The following is a 22,152-nucleotide window of genomic DNA, read 5'->3' as shown; positions in this document are numbered from 1 at the left end:
TGGAAATAATGCAGCTTATAAAAGCGTAAAGTTTGGCCATATGAGCAAAAACTGTGTCTCCTGTTGCACTGATGTTACATGTTTTGGAATGGTAAACATGGTATGAGATGCTTAACTGTTTTTGTAGCTTTGTTGAGCAGTTTCACCAGTTTCACTTTTTAGTAGTAATTTCAAAAGAATGTTCAACAGTTTTAGCAATTCTGCATGTTTATTTTCCTTTTATTAATCAGGCTGTCTCAGAAATGTAATTTGTTGTCTGCAATTTTAGTATTATTTCTCCTGTTTAGCGATTTTAGCCATTTTCAATGTTTTTCCTTTACACATTTTCATGCGTTTTGACTATTTTAACCATTTTTAGCTGTGTTGAGCAATTTTAGCCATTTCTTTCCTTTTATCTAAGAAATATGAATCATTCTGAAAATGTTGTGAAAGCTTTACTACAGAGGGGCTGAAAAGCCCCATGTAACCATGGGGGTGCTGATCCTGGGTATAGGAGATCGATAGATGGACAAACACTTGAGTTGATGATATCAGTGCCTTTGTGGCTTTATTATCTGTTCTTCAACATAACAGTGCTCCTTCTCTTGCCCCTAATTCACACATCACTCATCCCTTCCTCCATAATGTGCAACCTCAGACACACATCTATTTATTGGGTGGCCAGTAGGGCTCCATCTGATTGGCCATGATGAGCATGAATGCATATTACATATAAACATGATTTAACGCAGTTGCATCAGTATTTTGTGTAACAGTTCATTTTCAATCTATTCTGCAATCTTACTGTGGACAAATCACCTGGCCATCACAAGGCAGATTTCATCTTTCACAGGCACAATGTGAAATCAAATTGGCTGTGTATGCTTGTTGTGAGGTTGGAGTACCACCCAATTCATTTATTGAGGAAAGAGCCCAGAGAATGCAGAGAAAACACACACGGGGAGAACGTGCACACTCTGAAGCCAGATTCAAACCAGGGTCTTCTTGCTGTGAGGCATAAGTCTGTACCACTACACCAGTGTGGGGGCACCGGTTATAACTGTCTGAATTGAAAAAATAAAAATATAAAATGGAATTCAAAAAAGATTCTCGGAGACCTGAAAACAAATAAATCTGACAACTTGAATGAAAAAATAAAAAGTGCCAAAAGTGCTGGTTAGGTTTCCACACAGGCATGTGAAATTATTCATTACATGGTAAAACTGAGAAAACAAAATCAGAACCGAAAGAAAGTGGGGACGGCAACCCATTAAATTGAGAACGCTTGAGGAGAAATGGCGTGTTGAAAGCTGGTTATCTGTGGCCCGCCCTGGTTCACAGAGAGGTAACACGTTCCAGGTGATGAGCCGGGCTGACTCATGAGTGAGCACAAACAACTGAGGTAAGCATCTTTTTCATGGCGGTAATTAAATTTGGGCAAGAAATGATGGTGCTCCAACTCCGTTATGAGCCTGGTGAGCGGTGCTAAACTCACTGTTAGTCACAAGCTGTTGTCTGCTTGGCAGGAGTTTTTTCCTCTTCTCCTCACACTTGTGCATCATGGGTTTTAGGTCATGTTGACAGCTTAAGAAGATTAATGCGGTATTGGTTAAAGGGGGAGAGGGAGTTCAGAGGGTGCACTGTTGCGACGTTCACCCTTCCTTCCTCTTACCGCTGTAATGCTCTGTTCGGCTGTGAAGCGAGCACGCGTCCGTCTCTGTGTTGTGGCAATCATCCTCTAACAGACCCTAACCCTCAACATTAACTGTGCCGACGCCCACGGAGGCAGATGCTCCAGGGACACGCTTCCCATAAACACCACTTACATAGGACAGCAGCACACCCATAAAGCAGCTCTATCAACAAAGGCTATACCGTCCTGACACTTTTATTTAAAGCTCGCTATATTTAATGTTGTCTGTCTCAGCACATAAAGCGGGTCCGTGTGAAGATTCGGGTTCATTCCTACGATATCAACCTGTAATACTCTGCCCATAATTCAAGAGCAAACGCACCGCTCCGTTGTGAACATGCTGTAAGTGAGATGTTTCATTTCCAGCTACAATCCTCCATTTAAATGATTACTAACATAAAAATCAAAGCTCGCTGCATAAAAGGGGAAATTCACTATGGATTATAACAGCCACTACTTTGAGCCCATCATGCACAAATCATTTCTAATTTGCTGAACATGGAGCCGCCAGCAACGGCGTAGATTCAGTATTTTGAATTTAATCCCTTGAAACACATTTTCCGTATTTTAATCATGCCATCAACAAACACAATGCACTGAGGACTTCACTTTACGGGCTTGATTTATTAGAATCCTGTACGAAGTTTTTGCACAAAAAAAAGATTGCACTTTCCATCTTTGTGTGAGTATTCAAATGAGCGTTTCACGTACATTAGGCCCTGTTTGCACTAGAAAGACATACTGGGAAGTTTTTTATTCATGACAAGCCAGCTGATGAAACAGCAGCTTTTTCAAACATGGTTAAAAACACACCAATCATAAACAACACGAGGGATTTCAAGTAGCAATTCACATTGTGCATTGATCAGTCAACATAAACTCCTCCCAGTATTTTGTACGATCTGGAACACAGCCTTAACAAAAACTTGTTAAATGGACCTGGTGTGTTATTTTGAAAGATCCTCAGTGTGTCCTGTTAGCACATCATCTGTTGAATTTTCCCGTTTGTTTTTTGTCACACTTTAGTAGATCAGGTCCTATGTGTTTTGGTGAAAGTTACACATATGAAACTCAGCTAAAAGAAAACAAAGGTTCGACTTCTATTTGTTAAAAACAGCTGCAGCAGGAAAGAAAAGGAAGAGCTTGTTGGACTGGAATAGAACAAGTGTCATTCCTAAACTGTGAATTCAATATCATTAAGCTTTGACTGCAGGTTTGTGCAGGAGTGTGTGTGAATATTAGTGTGAGTACTCATTTGTGACTTCTTCTGTCTCTGTTAAAGTTTGCCTCTGATTACTTTTTTAGTTGTGTTCCAAAAAAACCTCCAAGCTCGCTCCAAATAAAAGGCCATCCTGGGACTTATCCGTACAGTGTCCCCAGCTGAGCATCTGATTGTTATATAAGGCTAAGTGTGACACGCGTACACACACACACACACACACACACACACACACACACACACACACACACACACACACACACACACACACACACACACACACACAAACACACTCTTGTGAATACACGCGCACCGTGTCTCGGTGTTATAATGAGATGCAGACCGAAGACACAAACAAGCTGTGGCAGCAGACAAACAACACTTTCTCACACGTCCCTCATCTCCTGTTTTCTCACATCACTCCATCTTTGTACTTCCGCTCATCACCCTGGTGCACGCGTCAAACACAGACTCCCACCAAATACTTCATCTAAATTCAGCCATTACATGCGTCAGAGTCTTTGTGTGGTTTGTGCCAGTACTCTTATGCAGGAGCTTTGTCATGCCAGGCTCATTGTTGACTTCTTGGTATTTTGTTGTCCTGAGGGCTATTTTAGGAGTTTAGTCAGGACTTTGATTCGGTATCAGTAAAAACGGAACAACTGCAATGCTGAAGATAATTGAACTAACTTTTGGGTAGAGGAGTGTGTGTGTGTTGCTTTTGAAGGGACAAAAATCTGTTTACATAATTACATTATGGGGCTCTATAGAGAAAATCATAATTGTTTTATTTTGTTGAATGCATGTTTTAAGGCCAGCCTAAACCTAGATCCCATTTACACGACAATGTTTTTAAGTGAAAATAGTGGGTGTCCATTCACAGTGCTTATTAATGGTCCTCGAGCCACTGAAGGGGGGAGGGGGGGAGAGGGGGGGGACGGTGTGTGTGTGTATACACACACACACAACTGTACCATTGTTAATGTGTGTGCGTGTGCGTGTGCGTGTGCGTGTGCGTGTGTGTGTGTGCGTGTGCGTGCGCGTGCATGTGCGTGTTTGTGTGTGGTTTCATTACAAGCACTAGTGGCATGAAAACTACATCATTTGCACCATATCTGCTGTTATGTGAAAACAAGTATCGTTTTCAAAATGTTGTCGTGTAAACGCGATTCTTTTCTGAAACGCTGCAAACTGAGCCTCAGTTATTTCATGTCAAGCCTCATTTTGACCCCAAAACTTGCGAAAGATTTTTTTATTAGTCATTGTTGCTTGCGCTTATCCTAAATTCAGGCAGTGTTCCAGGCTCTTGATGAAGGGGAAAGCAATGAATGTAAATGTAATACACCTCCAATCTAGCAGCGGCAATAGGAAGAAGACTAACAATGATTCCATAAAAGCAATAGAGAGGCTGCCATCCTCGTTACAAGGGGTTTACACATTGAGGAAATTGAACTTGTGTTGTTTTTGATTGAGCTTTATTGTATTGTAAAGAGATTCATTGAGACAACACTGGAAGGGAGACTAGCTCTAATAGCAACTCGGATCCAAATCACCAGAACAGCTCAAGTCCTCAATGTGATCGAAGCAGAGAAACGCAGAAAGCTGTCGAGATTTTTTCCAGTTCTTGGGTGAAGGTTCCTGCAGTCGAAAAGCTGCTTTAAAATAAGAAAAACATACTTTATTGATTAATCCTTGGGGAAATAACTTCTCTGTCTTTAACCCATCCAATTCATTATTAACTTTATTAATTCCACATGCTTGGAGCAGTGGGCTGCCACAGAGCGGCATCCAGGGACCCTAACCTGAAAACCTCCAATTCCAAGTATGCTTCTCTAAACTCGAGGCCAGCATGGCCCACAAAGTGTACACTGTTCCCCAGGAAGGGGGCGTACAGGTAATGACCTGATAAGAATAGATACTGCACTTGGCCTGAGCCAAAATGCCGAGACGAGGACAGTAAAGTTAAGGTAAGAGTAAGTGTTGGACCAGTTGTAGTTATGGCTGAGTTGAGAAAAGGTCACCAGGAAGTGGATGCAATCAATGCAATGTCCCCAGAAGGCTGAGAAACACTGAGGAGAGCTGAGGCGTGCAGTGTGCGGACAGAAACCTGCCATGCCATCGTTCAAACTGCAACACATTTTTCCAGAAATTGATACAAAAACATGAAATATCTTATATCATTCAATAAAAACATTTTAGTTTGTGGACTGACCAATGAATAGTTTTTTGTCTTTTTTTTCAAACTGTCCTTATATGAATAAGTTAGAAAAATAAATAATCTAAGAAATTATAGAAAATGTGTTTATGCTTATATTACAGCTACAAAGACCTTCCCTTTTCCCGTTAAATCAGAACGAAGAGGGTCGGAGACAGAGAAGCAATTAGTAAATCAAACCGCTTGAGTGTGTTTTTAGATGGTGATCCTGCTTAAGAGGACGGCTGAGGTGGTCTTAGTGGTGGTGGAGCCCGTGTAATAAGAGTATTTCATTGAAACAGCACTCCAACTAGAAGTACGAACACCAGTCAGAGGCAGATGGGCTCGTTAATGCAGTGATATAGTTATGCAAGAGCTGCTAGAGCTGCCTCTCCTGCCTGTGTATACTGCAGAGAGAGAGAGAGAGAGAGAGAGAGAGAGAGAGAGAGAGAGAGAGAGAGAGAGAGAGAGAGAGAGGTGGAAAATGTTAGAAAAAAGGGGGTTCTGAGGAAGTCAGCATGTGTCTGTGTCTGATTATGTACGTGCAGGTGTGTGTGTGTGTGTGTGTGTGTGTGTGTGTGTGTGTGTGTGTGTGTGTGTGTGTGTGTGTGTGTGTGTGTGTGTGTGTGTGTGTGTGTGTGTGTGTGTGTGTGATCTCTGCAGGACAGATTGGACTGATGTGGTAAATCAGGAGGAATTGACTTGTTGTCCGGGGTTTGATGAACTCTTCTTCCTCTTTAACCCATCTCCTTCAATTCCCCACATGCTGAGTAACAGCCAATACAGACACTTAACACTTTACTGCACAGAGACATCAGGGAGAGAGAGAGAGAGAGAGAGAGAGAGAGAGAGAGAGAGAGAGAGAGAGAGAGAGAGAGAGAAAGAGAGACAGCTGCAAATCAGACAGCTCCAAGAGTCAAGGGAACGCAGAAAGGCTGCAAAGTAGATTGTGTGCATGCATATTAATACACGTTTTAGGATGCTTGAGCACTCTATATGAGAAGTGTTTTCAGGGTCTAGACAAAACAACATAAATAATGAATGAAAATGACTTTTAGCTCTCAAGTAACTCTATGTACCCCGCTTCAGCATGAATAGATCGAGCAGCAGGAGAAAGAATTACAGCCATTGACAATTATAAGAGAGAAACTATTTTGGGAGTTTTAAGTGCAAAGCTCAATGGAGTCCATATTGCAGGTTCTTTAGTGACAGTCAGAAGGATGAGTCGATCCATCACAGTAAACAGTCGAAAGGTAGTTACAAAATGCATCGCTCACTCCTAAGTCTGTGTTTTCCAGGTACATTTGCCAGCAATCACATTGTTGTGCGTATAACAGACAACAAATACACATATAAAACTTAAATGTTGATAGAAGAAAAAAATGCCAAGTCACAGGTTTATTGATGCAGTCGTCCCTCCTAACATCTTACGAGGTTCTTCTGTAACAACATGCCAGTTTTTAATGAGAACATAAGTCCATTTTGTAGTTTTACTATTTTCCGTTTACTTGAGAATCTGATTGATTGACTTCTACCTGTTCAATTGGGCACAAATCATGATGCAGTTAAACAGATCAGTGCGATTTTTGTCTTTCACTTGTAAAATAAATCAACATGTTTGTGGACTCAAAGAATAAAGCCATTAAAATCTGTAATTTAAGCCTGAAATCCCGGTGCAGCTTTAAGTTTAAGCTTCATCCCCCACATAAAGACAGTTTAAACTACCTGCTGCATCTCATTTAAATGCAGGTACCGATGCTTCCTGTGTGTGAAAATACAGATTGTAAAATATTTGCCTATTAAGTTATTCATCCACGAATGCTTTCATTTAATTTACATTTAGTTTTAAAACTCATGTTTGCTTCTACCCCTTTTTAATCTTTAACTATTAACACAATCTCTTCAGTTTTTATTGTCTTCAAACTGAGGTATGATTGTTTTCTAAATGCCTTACTTGAAATGCATAACACGCTGCTGTAAAGCACTTTGAATCACCTTGTTTGTATCGTCCTCAATACAGTTTTAATGTCTCCCTAATGTCTTATTTCTAATGTAAATCTACGCTTCTCTGAAGCACTTTATGTCGCCTCGTGTCTTGCTGGCACTTTATAAAACATTTGCATTACATAGAATTCGAGCTGTGGATTTTCTTACAAAAGCCCTCTGCATTGGTACCCACATTGCATCAACACAGAGTCCCATTGAAATGATATTGGGAACACAGCCTAAGGCTTGTGGAATAAACAACAACTAATGCTGCTGTTCTCTCTCGAGCGCAGTCTCGAAACACTACTAATTACACTGTCAGGTTGAAACTCTTCAGGATGTGATTGACAGTTTAGGGAAAGTCTGTAAATTCTGCTAATTGGCAAGAAGCCGATTTTTTTAATCTTTTTTTTTTTTTACAGACATTTTCAGAAGTGTTTGCGATGATGAATCGGCCACTTCAGAAGCTGAAACTTTCACAAGAGGCCTTCCTGTTGTCAAGTAAACACTGGGGTGCAACTCCAGTCCCGCAAGTTTGGGAACATGGCTGCTATAAACCGCTAAAATGCTAAAAAAAAACTTTTCCCATTTACTTTTTATTTGTGTTTGCATGGTCGTTTGTACTCAGGAGGAGACGATGGACGTCAAGAGCTGATCAAGAACAGGAACCTGCAGCTGTTTGCTCTAAAACAACGCAACACGCTGAAAAGAACGTGAGCACCGCATACCAACAGAGAACGGATGAGATAAGGAATAAGAAAAGAAGCAGAGTGAAGGGGGGGGGGGGGGAGAGATGGACTGAGCTGTGTGATCTGCCGAGAGGGAAGAAGCAAGCCCACACTGCTGAGAGCCGAGGACCCCAAACGCCTTATCGGAAACCAAAACAGCGATCAATTATTCAACAGGTACAGAGCGAACCGGCTACAGAGGAGAAGACATGGGAGGAGAGGAGGACTGAGGGGAGAGGGGCGGAGGAGGTTTCTCCTGCATAGGAGTTAGACACAAAGGGTTTGTTTCTCCAGGATGAATCTTCTGAGAAGCATGCGCTGATAAAGGGCGACTTCAGTCCAACTTTTGCTTTCATTCTAATACAGGGTGTAATATGTCGGGACGGGGGTCTAATTAGTCGGGTTTTTCCTTTTGTTCATTCGAGTTGTGACCAACTTAAATCCGTCCTCTTGGCAATCAGTGCCACTTCACCAGCAGGACACAAGCAAGACACATAAAGACAAAATAAAGTGCTGCCGTAATAGAACCGTCCATAGTCAAAATGTAGCCCTCATTAAATAAGCACAGCAATGAGGCCTTGCTGGCGAGCTAATCAGACCTCCACTACCAACAGATCGTGCAGAGTTTGGGAAATTGTCAATAAAAAGTAACCATATGATGTATCTTGAATTTATTCTAGCGTACACCTGTTCATGTATGCACTATGTTAGATACACATCCACATAGATCCACTATGTCTGCGTTTGTATCCTCCTCCAGATACGGACCAAACCACGTAGGGTTGTGGCGGCCATGTTGAGATTAGAATTGAGTTAAAAATGAAAGAAGTTTTCAGAGAAACTGTGCGAGAGCACGCAGTCAGACGCCGCTCTTTATTGTGGTTTTTAATGTAAAGTAATTTGTAACCATGTTTCAGTAAAGTGCTATATAAACAAAGTAATTATTATTATTATTATTATTATTATTATTATTATTATTATTATTATTCCAGTGCAATGGATGCAGTGCTGTTTACACTGTTTGAAATTAACTTGTATGTCTTCATATGTTCATAATTATTCCAGGTTTACCGCATTCTCTCGAAAAAATATGCATCCAAACCTATGTGAATCAGGACTTTTGCAAATATGTCGTCATGATCGAACATTCATATTTGTAAAGTCAGATACTGAGAAAATTCAAAAACTACCATAAAATGAAGAAATAAAGCTATATAATAGTCATTGCAGTGGCCCCACACTCATTTATAGACAAGATTGATCTTATTTCTCACATGAGCTTCTCATTATCAACAAACCCAGTAATGTTAAGGAAGATATTTAAAGCCGTCTCAGACAAATGAGGACTCACTGTACATTTTGTGACAGTTAAACAATCATAAATAAATCATTATAAGAGGGTCAAAACCTGAAGAATAAGCAGCTGTTTTTCACAATCAGCCACTTGTACGTTGTGATTTGCATAATAGTCATGAGAAACTATATTCCCATCAATTCTGTGCCTGCATGCAACGAATTACCGCTCAGTTGGGTACTTGAAGGACTACTGTGCTATTAGAACAGTTGGTTCAGTGTTGGAAGCATCTTTGGTCACTGATCAGTTTATTAGGTACAGTTGTAAAACCTCACACTACCATCTACCTGAACCGGGGTTTGAATCCCTACCCACAACCTTTAAGGGGGTTCAGGGGATTTTTTTTTAAGCTCTTTAGCTGTTGTGGACTAAGATATGGGGAAGGGAGCCTGTGACTAGAAGGTCACTAGTTTGATTCCCTGAACCTGCAGTGACATTTGGGTGGAGAAAGCAAAAGCCACTACTTGTTTCCACCCTTAACACCGACACTGTGGACCCTCACACAAGGCCCTAAAGCCCTGCACTGATCCCCTCGTGCTGCACTGCGGCAACCCACTGCTCCAAGGATGTGTACGGTAGGATTGTTCAAATGGGGAGCAGGAAAGTAACTTCAAAAATTATACTTAAAAAAAAACGTATCTAGGTGATGGAAGCGGTTTAATTGATTTGAGTGAAGGTCCTTAATTTCACAAATAGTGACTCTTTCGGATGTGTAAGCAGGTTTTTAAAAGAATATGACTATATCCAATCTACCGTATTTTCACGACCAAAAGGCGCACCGTACTAAAAGGCGCTGTCTCAGTTATGTGTGCCATTACTGCATTTAACACACACATAAGGCGCACCTGCTCATAGGGCGCGGGTTCCATGCCCACACTTCCCCCTTTAACGTTCTCATGGTGTCCGCATTACAACAACACAAGCATACAAGTGTGCGTATTTAAAAATAGAGCGGGAGCAAAACTGAGTTTGGTTGTGCTTTATTTAAGTATTGATTACAAAGTACTAACATTTTTTTTACCTGTAATCGTCATCAATCAAACCCATCGAACTCCTCGTCCTCTGTTTCTGAATTGAACAGCTGCGCTAAATCTCCATCAAACAAACCAGGTTCATTTTCTTCACTGTCAGAGTCACTTTCCGTGCCGTGCGGCTCCTTGGAAATGATGCCGGCTTTTGCGAAAGCTCGAACAACAGTGCCAGCAGACACGCTAGCCCAAGCATCTACAAGCCATTTGCATATTGTGGCGTAACTCGCCCGGCGCTGCCTTCCACTCTTAGTGAAACTGTGGTCTCCATCGGTCATCCATCACTCCCACGCCGCGCGCAGCCTTACTTTGAACGGCCGGTTCACACCGATGTCCAGCGGAAATGTTCAATTTTCATTTCTTCTGCTAGCGTTACTGCTTTTAGTCGAATGGTGACCGTGGAAACGCTTCTCCCACTCGTTCTTTGTGCGATGATCCACTGCTCGAGTCTTTCCTCCAACTCGGGCCACCTCGCCTTATGTCCGCGGAAACTCAGCTGCGTCTTCTTCACCTGTCGGAGCTCGTTTTCCAGCTTCCTCCACTTGCGAACCATCGATTCATTAATCTTAAATTCTCTCGCGGCTGCTCGATTTCCATGTTCCTCCGCGTAGCTGATGGCCTTCAGTTTAAACTGTGCTTCATAAGCGTGTATCTTCGAACTTTTCAGGGTTGTTAAAACAACGATGTTCTGCATAACGCACATACCCGTTCATTTATATACAATCCACGCCCACACTTCCCCCTTTAACGTTCTCATGGTGTTCACTACTACGTCCGCTTTACAACAACAACACACACATAGGGCGCACTGCACCATAGGGCGCGCCGCACATTTTGAAGAAAATCTAAGACTTTTATGTGCGCCTTATAGTCGTGAAAATACGGTATATTGTCATGTGACTCTTTAATTCAAACTGTTTCTATATTGCCTGTGGAGTGAAGAGATGCTGCTGGTTCAACCAGTCACAAAAATGGACTCCCCCAGCTTCAGCTCTCATTCTCCCGCTCTCTGCGTGGGCACTCCTATATCCTGCAGATGAAGTCCGTTTACAAGTAATCACTCACTTTATGTCTGTGTCCATTGTATCTGCGTCTGTCTGGCACTTTATGTCCTGTTCTTCCCTTTTCCCTGCATATCTGCACCAGCATCAGTCCGGTCCACAGTATAACTCCTCACTACTGCTCCGGCACTGACATTTACACTGACGACTCCTGAGGCTCAAACACACACGCGCACGCACGCACGCACACACACACACACACACACACACACACACACACACACACACACACACACACACACACACACACACACGCAGTAGCTGCACAAGTAGGTCCAGCTGTTGCCGAGCGAACCTGCAATCACAGACCTTCACGGGACTCCTGATAGGGAATAACGTCTCATTTGATTGGGCATTTTATTCACATAGGACCTTCCTGCTGAGTGTGCAGCCGGCTCTGAAGGTAAACCACAGAGATTCATGAGCAAATTAATGTGCCATATTTCCCAACAATCCAGCAAACACTTTACTGCAGTGGCAAATTAAAGAGGTAGTATGAGACTAATTAGAGCAAATGAAGAAATAAATTACTTCTGCTTTGTTTATTGTTTTCTGCAGGTCAGCTGACAGATTGAACAATGTAAAAATAAAATAACTTTACCTTTACAAGGGCAGGCTGGCTCCATAACCTTACACTTTAACCTAGTAAAACATTAATGAAGGAGCAAAACCAGTGTGTTTAGGTTTTTTTTTTAATGTACAAGTGCATAATAAAGCTTTACTTGGCAGGAAAGTTAGACTAAAACACCAAAGGGGCCATTGTGAAATGCCATTTCATGCTCCGCACTGCATAATTTGTAGCACTTGGTGTTTGTTTATTTAGCATCAAAACAATTTCTGCTCATTAAGTGTTTTTTTCCCATTGTTGTTTGTGAGACTTCACCAGTTTAGAAGCTCGGAGGTGTAAAACATCAGCGCCTGTTAATTATTTTAACGTGGTAACACGTGGCGTATCCATTGAAAATGCTTTGCACGTTCTGAAAGAAATTCTTGTGCGACTTAACCATAAAGAAGAATTGAGCAGGCAGACCACACCACACTCCGGATACAGCAGAAGAAAGGAGCAGTCTGTGGCTGACCTTGAGCTCAGGCGGGGGGGGTGGGGGGGGGGGTTGCAAAGGTCATTGATATGCACAGCCATCTCATGGACATTCACTGTGTGTGTGTGTGTGTGTGTGTGTGTGTGTGTGTGTGTGTGTGTGTGTGTGTGTGTGTGTGTGTGTGTGTGTGTGTGTGTGTGTGTGTGTGTGTGTGGAGCGATGCATTTCATCCTCTTCTCCACTGTGACTTGCATTAGAGATGTAATTGATTATCATATGAATTCCAACCCAGTCATGGACTCCCCAGATGATTTCGCCCTCTAATGGAATACATCCACAGGATCTACACAAAGTGCCCTGTTCCTACGTCGTCTCCTAATCTGTAAAATCTGTCCGCTGCCTCAGGACGTCAGTGCTGCGAGAGCAAATTTGGATCAATCTCAGCGCTCAATTACTTCACCATTTGGTGCTTCACGACCCGAATAAACATTTTGTCACGAATCCATATGTTATTATCATCCACCAAGACTATCATAGACACGAGTGAACACACACACACACACACACACACACACACACACACACACACACACACACACACACACACACACACACACACACACACACACACACAAGCAAGGCAAAAGAGCAGCAGTGGTTTCTAATTGTACGACTGTAGTCTTGACAATGGCCTGCGGGCAAAATGTATGTGTGTCATAGAAACTGTCAGCACAGGGAGGGAGAGATAGTAAAGATGTGACACTGGTTGTTTCCCAGTCTGTCATCAGATTCTCTGTACGATACTCTGTGTCTCACAGCATGAGATTAAACTCTGGATAAGATTAAATTCATGCTAAGAGAAGCAAGTTTAATGAAGACAATAATTATAAAGGCTTTCTTTCATGAACATCCATCCACACATCTTGTGTTCGTATCAATGTGGAGACCAACCCTGCTGCCTTCTGGAGAACGGTTGGGCAAACTCGGTTCATGCAGATGGATAAAAATTACACTTATTACAGATTGAGAGATCGAATTTTTCAATCTGGATTTAAGTGAAAGAACTCAAAACATGAAGAAAAAAAGAACAGAAAAACTCCAAAATGAAATGTCTCAAGCCTGGAATCAGACCGGTGGTCCTGTCATTGTGAGGCAACGGTGCTAATCGGTCTTACATTATTTACATTTTGAATACTCTGCTCAAGAATTGTGATCTGCATGTTTGTGACTCGAGGTTGCGGGGTGAAGGGCAGTTCAGTTGGATTTAAATCACACACACACACACACACACACACGCACACACACACACACACACACACACACACACACACACACACACACACACACACACACACACACACACACACACACACACACACACACACACACACACACACACACACGCACACGTAGTGCCATTGTACGAGCCCAAGCTCACGACTGAAAGTGTAATATATAAAACAATCACATGGTCACCTGGATCAAATTTCTTATTAATTTAAACTCAGGTTGAGCAGAAATGGTAGTTTCATAAAAAGTCAAGAGTATTAAGAGTTGGACTTGGAGAAAACCGCTGGCCCTCGAGCAAAGCTGAGGCCGTATCCTGAATGAACAGCGACTTGCAATTTTACCATCGTATATTGATATTGATCTGTGAATTTCAGTCCAGAGCTGAAGCTCATTACAGATTATCATGGCAGACAGTAATACCACAGAACATTCTTGGGCTTCAGATATTGCAAATTTTTCGAGGATCACAGTATATATATATATATATATATATATATATATATATATATATATATATATATTTCATATATATTCACTGATGGGGCCAAGAATAAAAGTGACAGGATGAAATCATATCAAGAAGTCGTGATAAGAAGAAAAGAAGAGGAGACAGTGATGTGCCTTTAAAAGCTGAAGTTATGAAATCATGCTGTCAGCCATATAGATTGAACTTATGTGACTCAAACTCTATGAAAACCACCGACCCTATGTAGCGCTGCGCGGTGGCTGCAGTGTGGATCAGAGGATGGTGAAGAATGAAAGCATCAAACCTTGTTTACGTCCCGGCTCGATCAATTTATAACACAAACATAAAAAACAGAGAGGAAGATTCATTGTGACTTTCACCTCCCCGGGACATTGTTTTTCCTCACGTTCGCTGCAAACACACATCCCTAAATTAGACCATTAATCACTGGAGGAAAAGCGTCCCATCAGATCTTGCATGAGAATCACAACATTTGTGCATCCAGTGTCCAGCACTGTCGCCTCACAGCAAGACAGCCTGGGTCATTTAACAGTTCTCTCTCTGTGGAGTTTGCTTTTGCCCTCTTTATTTATTTTTTTTGTATTTTTTTTCTGACCTGTCCAACCTGGTGCGCATCCTGCATCTTAATCGACGTCTGTTCGGACACACACTTTGTCAGCAGACGCAGAATCTGAATGGATGTATGGAAAATCTGTGGTTACAGACAACCGTACACACTCATACGCAGTCACCTATTAACCCTACATGCATGTTTTTTCGCACTGTGGGAGGAAACTGGAGTACCTGGAGCAAACACCCACACATACAGGGAGAACATGCAAACTCCACACAGGAGGGCCCGGTCAGAATTTGAACCCATGACCTTCTCACTCTGAGGCGAGTGTGTTCAAAAATATAAATATAACTACCATATTTTCTGCACTTTTTTTGACTGGTAATGCTACTTTTGTTAGGAAGCAACTTCTATATCAAAAAACAATAACGTATACCACCTAGGACCACTAAAGCTCAATTTCAACCGTATTCAACTGACAGTGCAGGTAAAATGTTGCCGAGAAGAAAAAAAGTTGCAGAATTTGAACTGAATGTCATAAAATGTGCAGATAATAGTCAAACTGATTCGCAGGGAGGATTTGTGAAAAGTCAAAAAATAAAATAAAGGTGAGCTCCTGGCCCTGGCTCATCAACGTATCTTCCAAAGTAACGGAGACTTCCTTTTAATATATTATAGGTAAAGCCGTTTGAGCTAAATAAATGTGTCTTATAGATGTATATTTCTTCTTTATTACACAATTTTACATTTAAGGTGCGACTTATAGTCTGGAAAATATGGCACATTGATTTGTCAGACTTTAATAACTAATAACTTGAATTGTCAACGAATTGAAAAAACTGGAAAATAAAAATCACTGTTACAACATTTTAAGACGCATTTCCCCACAAGCATTATGGAGGGAGTAATATTCCATCCATATTAGCAAACAATTGAATTCAAGTAGAAGCGTCAGTTTTATCAATCACAATTCAAAGAGTTGCACCATTGTTGCATTGACCTACTTAAATCCAACCACCTCTATTTCTTCCAACCATCAGCACATAAATGGTTTTTCCAGCCCGTTTGCCAAATGTTTGAGTCCTGACTCTGTGCTCACTGCGATTCTGTCAATGCCATCTGTCCTTCAAAGTGATCCAAAGATATTTCTGATCAATAGAGCTGATTCACCCCTCGAGACTAAAGATGCTTTTGACACATTTCTTACTTGTGTTCGCCGGCATTGGCAATTATGCTGTTTACTGAACCAAATCATGGGCTTACCTCTGTTTGAATGGAAAAGAAGTCAGTTAAATGGGCAAAAGACTGATAAAAGGAAGAAAAAACGGGGATTGCTTCTTTCCCAGATGAATATCAAAGCCTTGTCGGTTTCCTTTATAAAGACAATTTTTTTTTAAACTACAATTACTTGACTCTGTGCCTCTGACAAGGACAAACAGATCTGATGAAAGCCGACTTTGTCCAGATGCAAGAGAAGAATTTGAAGAAATGTACCAAACATGTCTGCCCCTGCTCCGTAGCCGCAAGTGTTGAAATCTTGATGCTTTGTAAACCTTCAAACCAGCAGCCAGTGATCAATACGGCCATCAGTTTCAACACGAAGGTCGCCACCTCAGTTCAGAAGAAAAAAAAAAAAAGTGGAGTGTGCTTCCACTCCTAAGATATTTCTGAAAAGGTTCTTTTTTTTTGGGGGGGGGGGGGGGGGGGGGGGGTGGGGGGTGTTTGTCCTTCAGATTTGAAAATACCATCCCTTTAGCTTCTTGGACCTCGCTGTGAGATATGATTAGAATGGGGGGGGTTCAACTTGTGAAATCATGACCAGGAATTCATTTTAAACAGCTCAGTTTGAACTGGATCAGACCAGACCCGTAAAAAATCTCAACAAAATAACCTAAGAATCCCAAGTTTTTACAATATTTTGTAAAACTTTCGAAAACATTTCAAAGTACATTGAGATTTCCGAAGATCTTCTCCTATAGCTGTTGCATTATGCATGTTTTTACAAACTCACCCTGACAGCATGGCCTCACCAGTATCTCAGTGTTGTGTCCGCTACTCTTTAATCAATGTTTTCTTTGAGATTTGTACTATTTTCTTGGTGGTTTGGCCGGATCGGAGCCTCTTACTGGCCGACTGGCCCATGGGCCTTATGTTTGACACCACTGATCTAACTACAAGATTTACTGCTTTCTGCCGTTCAGCTTTGGGTGAAAGTGTCTATATGACCTCTCCGCTAATTGAAATATTGAGACATTTCATAGTCACGTTAGGTATCGAAAAAAATGTTAAACCTGAAGCAGGTATTAGAAGATGAACAGATTAAAATGTGAAATCTGTTTATCTTCTAATACCTGCTTCGGATTTGATTTATCGAGGTGCTTTGGAGAAAGTCTGTTGACAACAGTTGTACAAAGTGACTAAACAACAATAAGCTTTACAATAACAATTGTTATTTGCATTTTGCAATTGTATGTGTATTATATTGAGTTGCATGGCGCTCCTCACATCAAGACGTTCCCCAGTTTAGGAGGCTTTCTGTGTGTTTGCAAGTTTATCCTGTGCATGCATGAGTTTTTTACCCCAGTCTAAAAAATGTGCATTTGAAGTTAATGTGTTGCTCCGACTTGCCTGTATGCATTGTCTCTCTGTGCTTTTCCTGAGATGCACTGGTTTTCCCTGCTTTCACTATATATATTCCTACCCCTAACCTGAAGTTTGACAAGTGGGACAGAAGATGGACACATGACTGACATAAACTATAAGATGTAAAGTTGTAGCCACAGGTGTTGGTCCTGATGTGAGAACTGTCCCCTGCACTTGGATTTTAGTTTCATTTTCTGAAAAATGTATTCGATTGATCAAAAACTAATCCTCTGTTCATCGCAAGTGATTTCCAGTAAAAGAGACACTCATTTTTTATTTGAATCTGACGATTTAAAGTTGACAATGTCACTGTGACAAACTGCAGATAAAATAATAGACATGTGATAAGTAGGCAGAAGGAGAAGCAAAGTCAAGTAAGGGAAACAGATCCAGCTTCAAACAAGCTGGGAAACAAAGCTTCGGCAGCTTCCCAAAAGTGGCCAGCTAGTAGCCACTCAGCCTGCCAGGCCTCTCTTCCCTCAAACTGAAGCTGGCAGCAGGAGCTGGCCAAGCAGAGAGATAGAGAGAGGGAGGGAGAGAGAGTTTTCATTACACAAAAACACTTATCCTCCTCTCCTCATTCGCTCTGTCTTGTTTTATCCCGCCGCAGAGAGATACTGTGGGTAAAGGTGACAGACATAGATAACTGTATCTCATGCAGACTGCACAATTACTCTGAATTTTTTTCTTCTTTTTTTTTTTCATCATTGTGACAAGCTCATATTTGTAGGAGGAGATACAAGGCAACGCATCAGCCGTCACCGTTGCCTTATTGCCGCGTGTGCGGGTGGGTGCTATTCGTCTGAAATTACAGGAAGATTAAAATTAAAGCTGGTTTCCCTCAAGCCAGCAAGCTCTCCCAGTCTCTCCTTTTGCTATGTGACACACACGCGCACACACACACACACACACACACACACACACACACACACACACACACACACACACACACACACACACACACACACACACACACACACACACACACACACACACACACACACACACACACACTATGACAGCACTAATCAGCCCTCTGTCAAGCCCATTAGGTCCGACCCTTAATGAGGAGATCGCCCAGCTTGTGCCCTGGCTCGGGCCAACCGAGTGAGCTAATAGATTATGATGTGCATGTGCACGGACGTATGCGTGTTCCTTTCTCTGCGTTGGGGCCGCGCTGAAATGACAAATGACAGACTTCCAGTGTCTCTATTAAAGAATGCTTTTCTATTATGTTCTCGGGGTTCAGTCAGCCGTGCACCGAGCTCGTCACAAAACAGTTCCCTGACAAGCTGCCTTCCCCGCCACATTCACTATGTTTTTTAGGGGGGCGATTGGCAGATGAGTCACCACCACTCCACGCTAAAAATACTTCTTTTTGAACTGTCTGTGCGTGTGTGTGCGCGCGCGTGTGTGTGTGTGTGTTTGTGTGTGTGTGTGTGTGTGTGTATGTGTGTGTGTGTTTTCCTTCAACATGGAAGGTAAATGAGTGAAATGATTGCTTGTGTTTATAAATGTGTACTGTTGATGGTGATTAGAAAGATAAAAGGCTGTTAGGAGGGATTGAAGCAGGGTTGCCAGGTCTGCCGGTTTCCCAAGGAATTGGGCTACTTTTGAAGTGTTGCCAGGTTGGTTTTTGGTCTGTGGGTTGGACTTGGGCAGACCTATTTTGAATGCAATTTACATAAATAATATCTGTGAATGAAGATGCAGAACTGGCTTGTTTACGTTACCCAGAATGTCCCACCTCTTCAAAAAAAACGTTCACTTTAATAAAGCATTGTTTGATATGAATATTCACATTGAGCATCCAAATCGGATTTGGCTGACAAATCTTTAGACGGGGACGATCCCAGTAATATGCCGCAAATAATCACTGATTACTTTTTGGGGGATAGTTGAAAAATATGTAGTTCTGAAAAAATCCCTTTAACCATTTCTCAGCCAAGTGACCATATTTAGTAATGACTGCTTTTCTTCTTGTCTGGTGCAAGTGTCAGTGCATATCAGCTTTAAACATATGTTCAATGCATGTAGTAAATCAAATTTGGGCTCCTTTGTAATTATATTGTCGGATAGTGAGACTCACTCATGTGTATACAATCTTTTACAGAAATTCTGAATAATCTGTCACATATTTTTTCACTGAAAATGACAAAATATGGGTAATTTTGTCAATTTTCCACTTACCAGAGGATTTTTCTAGATCTAAAGATGATGATTTTCGTCTCAAAGTTTTGCAGTCTATAATAGTATTAAGATGAGTGCCTGATAAAGTGTTAATACTGGCACACTGAATTATTATTGTGCTTTTTTGTTCTTGTGATACAGCAGCACTGTTGGACTTCACAAGACATGTACATGGTCTCATATATATCACAATTTAGATATTGGGCAGTTTTTTTTTGGGGGGGGGGGGGGGGGGGGGGCTATTGCGGCTGGTTTTGTGGGTGGGAGCTTTTGATACAGACAAGGTCAATGTGGTAAAAACTTAATACCTCTTTCTCACCACAACACAGATGCGTGTCAGTGTCGGTGTAAACAGCGGGCGCTTGCTGCGTGCTGTGATGGTGTTTTATTCCCTCTGGACCTCCCCGGGAAGAGGGCGGGCAGTGGGAGGGCCACCATCTCTGACAATGCAGACAGAAGTCAAAATACACCGCTCACCTGTTTCGGCTGTGTTTTGTTGGGTTTTTTTGTTACAAAGATTTACCCAAAACCATCATTACGCACACACGCGTAACTGTGTGTAAATGTGTGAAACTTCACCAAAATTGCTGAAATCGTGAACTTTTACCACTCTTTTAAAATCTCATCCACACTCTGTCTTATTCCTTCTTCTGAACCACACACGCGCGCAGCACCCGCCGTCCTCGTGCGTCCAAGTCACTACAAACTGCAGTGCGGCAGCGCTTCGCTATTTTAAGAATAATTTTTACATGAAGTGGATAAATATTTAATTCGTCTCTCCAGCCCTGACCGCCAGAGCGAATAATGGGCGACTGGGAAGTTGTTAAAGGAGCGAAGACACTGCGAGACTCATCCGCAACTCAATTTGGCCACATTTTCAAAAACAAAACAAAACTACCGCAAGGATTTGTAGAAACTCACACACACAGAAACACACTTATAGACACTGTAATGAAACAGCAGCTCGGTCCTGTTCCTACCTCGCCTGAACATGTTGGCAGCGGCTGTTTGGACCGTCTAGTCGTCTCTGAGCTGGAGTAGCATCCTTGTGCGCGTCCAGAGCCGTTCACTTGGTTGTTTTGATTCCCTTTCACCGCACTTCTCTCCTCGGTGGCTGTTTTTCTTTCAATCAAATGAGGAAAAAGACGGAGGAAAATAGAAGATCCGAACCAAGTTTTCCCCTTTTCAATGAGTCAGATGTGAGGGGATTAAAAAACAACAACCACCTTGTCCGGTCCCGACACACTCAGGTGTGTTTGAGGCTCTCCCTCAACTCACCGCCATCTGCCGTTAATGCGCCAGAAACACTCTCACTTCATCTGAAGGTCCAGATTCAATCAAAGATGGTTGGGTGGGGGAGAGGGGTTTTACGAAACGAGAGGAAAGTTCCTTTATGTGTTCCTGTCAGTCCTGCTGTCGGTAGGTGAAGCTGCAGATCAGGTACAGTGGAAGAAAAACGCTCCGTGTGCGCATCGCCGGTGTGAGTCAGTCAGTGCCGACTACTGTCTCGGTTACCGAGAGCTGCGAGGCTCCATCCAGCCTCCCTCCCACAGCCAGAGATGTGAGTGATGAAAGCCAGAGCATCTCTCTCTCTCTCTCTCTCTCTCTCTCTCTCTCTCTCTCTCTCTCTCTCTCTCTCTCTCTCTCTCTCTCTCTCTCTCTCTCTCTCTCTCTGCGTGTTTACGCGGCAGTTATACCAAAATCCTCTTTGTATCACTCCATGCACACACGCAAACATTCTTTCGTTCTTCTCTTTTATTTTATTATTTAATCTCCACCCCAATTCAATTACATTGCATCAATCCAGACAAGGACACTATTATACAAAATCCTTTTGGTTATAATTAATTTAACCCCCTTTTTCTCAAATTCCTCTTCATGCTCTTCTTATGTTCACTCATCTTCTCTCACTGCTTCTCCAATGCAGATTTAAATTTGCATAGCCGTAATTGAATGGAGTAGTGTGGCGTTTGTACAAGGTTTACAATGCCAGCATAATGAGTCAGAATTAGAGATTCTGAGACCGAAAAGAGAGCGCAGCCAGTTTTGTTGCAAACGAATCCAATTAAGACACAGACATTTCTCAAAGTAAAATATAGACTACAAACTTCAGATAACCATCTTTTTTTTTGACTAGTTTTATTTTAATGGCTGTGCTTCCAAATACAGTTTAAATTAGGAGACACATAGACCAGCAACATAACAGCATATCTATATACCTTGAACAGGTTTCCAGTCCATCACAAAACAAACACGCACTCATAATTACACTTACATTTTTTTTGACTAGTACAATTCCTACATAATAACTTTTGCTTTGTTTTTTCTTAAATATGTTGTGATGAAAGGCTACATTCAATTAAACATCTATTTATAATTTATAATTTCTTCATGATGCCATTTTTTTTTTTTTTTAAACAATCCCTCTTTTTTTGCACAATGCACCGAAATGTCCCAAAACCAAGTCCTGTATTTCAGCTTGAATCTTCTCAGTGACTTTTTTTTATTTTTTATTTTTATTATTGCATTCCAAACTAGAAGGGATGATTTGACTTTGTGCTTTATTTCTGCTGAAAGATCAGAAATCCTATCTGCCACAGTTTTGCTGCTCAGACTCCTCAGACTAATGTTGCCAGAAGCCTCCTGCTTACAGGATTCCTGTCGCCTTCAGCACGCAGCCTTTCACATATTCACCACCACAGTTTGG

The 22,152-nt window shown here is 41.8% G+C and overlaps 1 protein-coding gene across 1 annotated transcript in view; it reads right to left on the bottom strand.

The window, feature by feature from the left end:
* rtn4rl1a (reticulon 4 receptor-like 1a) overlaps positions 1–21,012 on the bottom strand; it is a 109,008-nt gene extending 87,996 nt beyond the window's left edge. The window contains exon 1 of the mRNA XM_080483784.1: positions 20,426–21,012. Coding sequence (XP_080339910.1) covers positions 20,426–20,438 — 13 coding nt within the window. The 5' untranslated portion in view covers positions 20,439–21,012. The remainder of the gene's footprint in view (positions 1–20,425) is intronic.
* Positions 21,013–22,152: the final 1,140 nt, after the last annotated feature.

This window comes from Lipophrys pholis (genome assembly GCF_963383615.2).
Source record: "Lipophrys pholis genome assembly, chromosome: 16".
NCBI classification, from domain to species: Eukaryota; Metazoa; Chordata; class Actinopteri; order Blenniiformes; family Blenniidae; genus Lipophrys; species Lipophrys pholis.
This window is presented reverse-complemented; position numbering and strand designations above follow the sequence as displayed.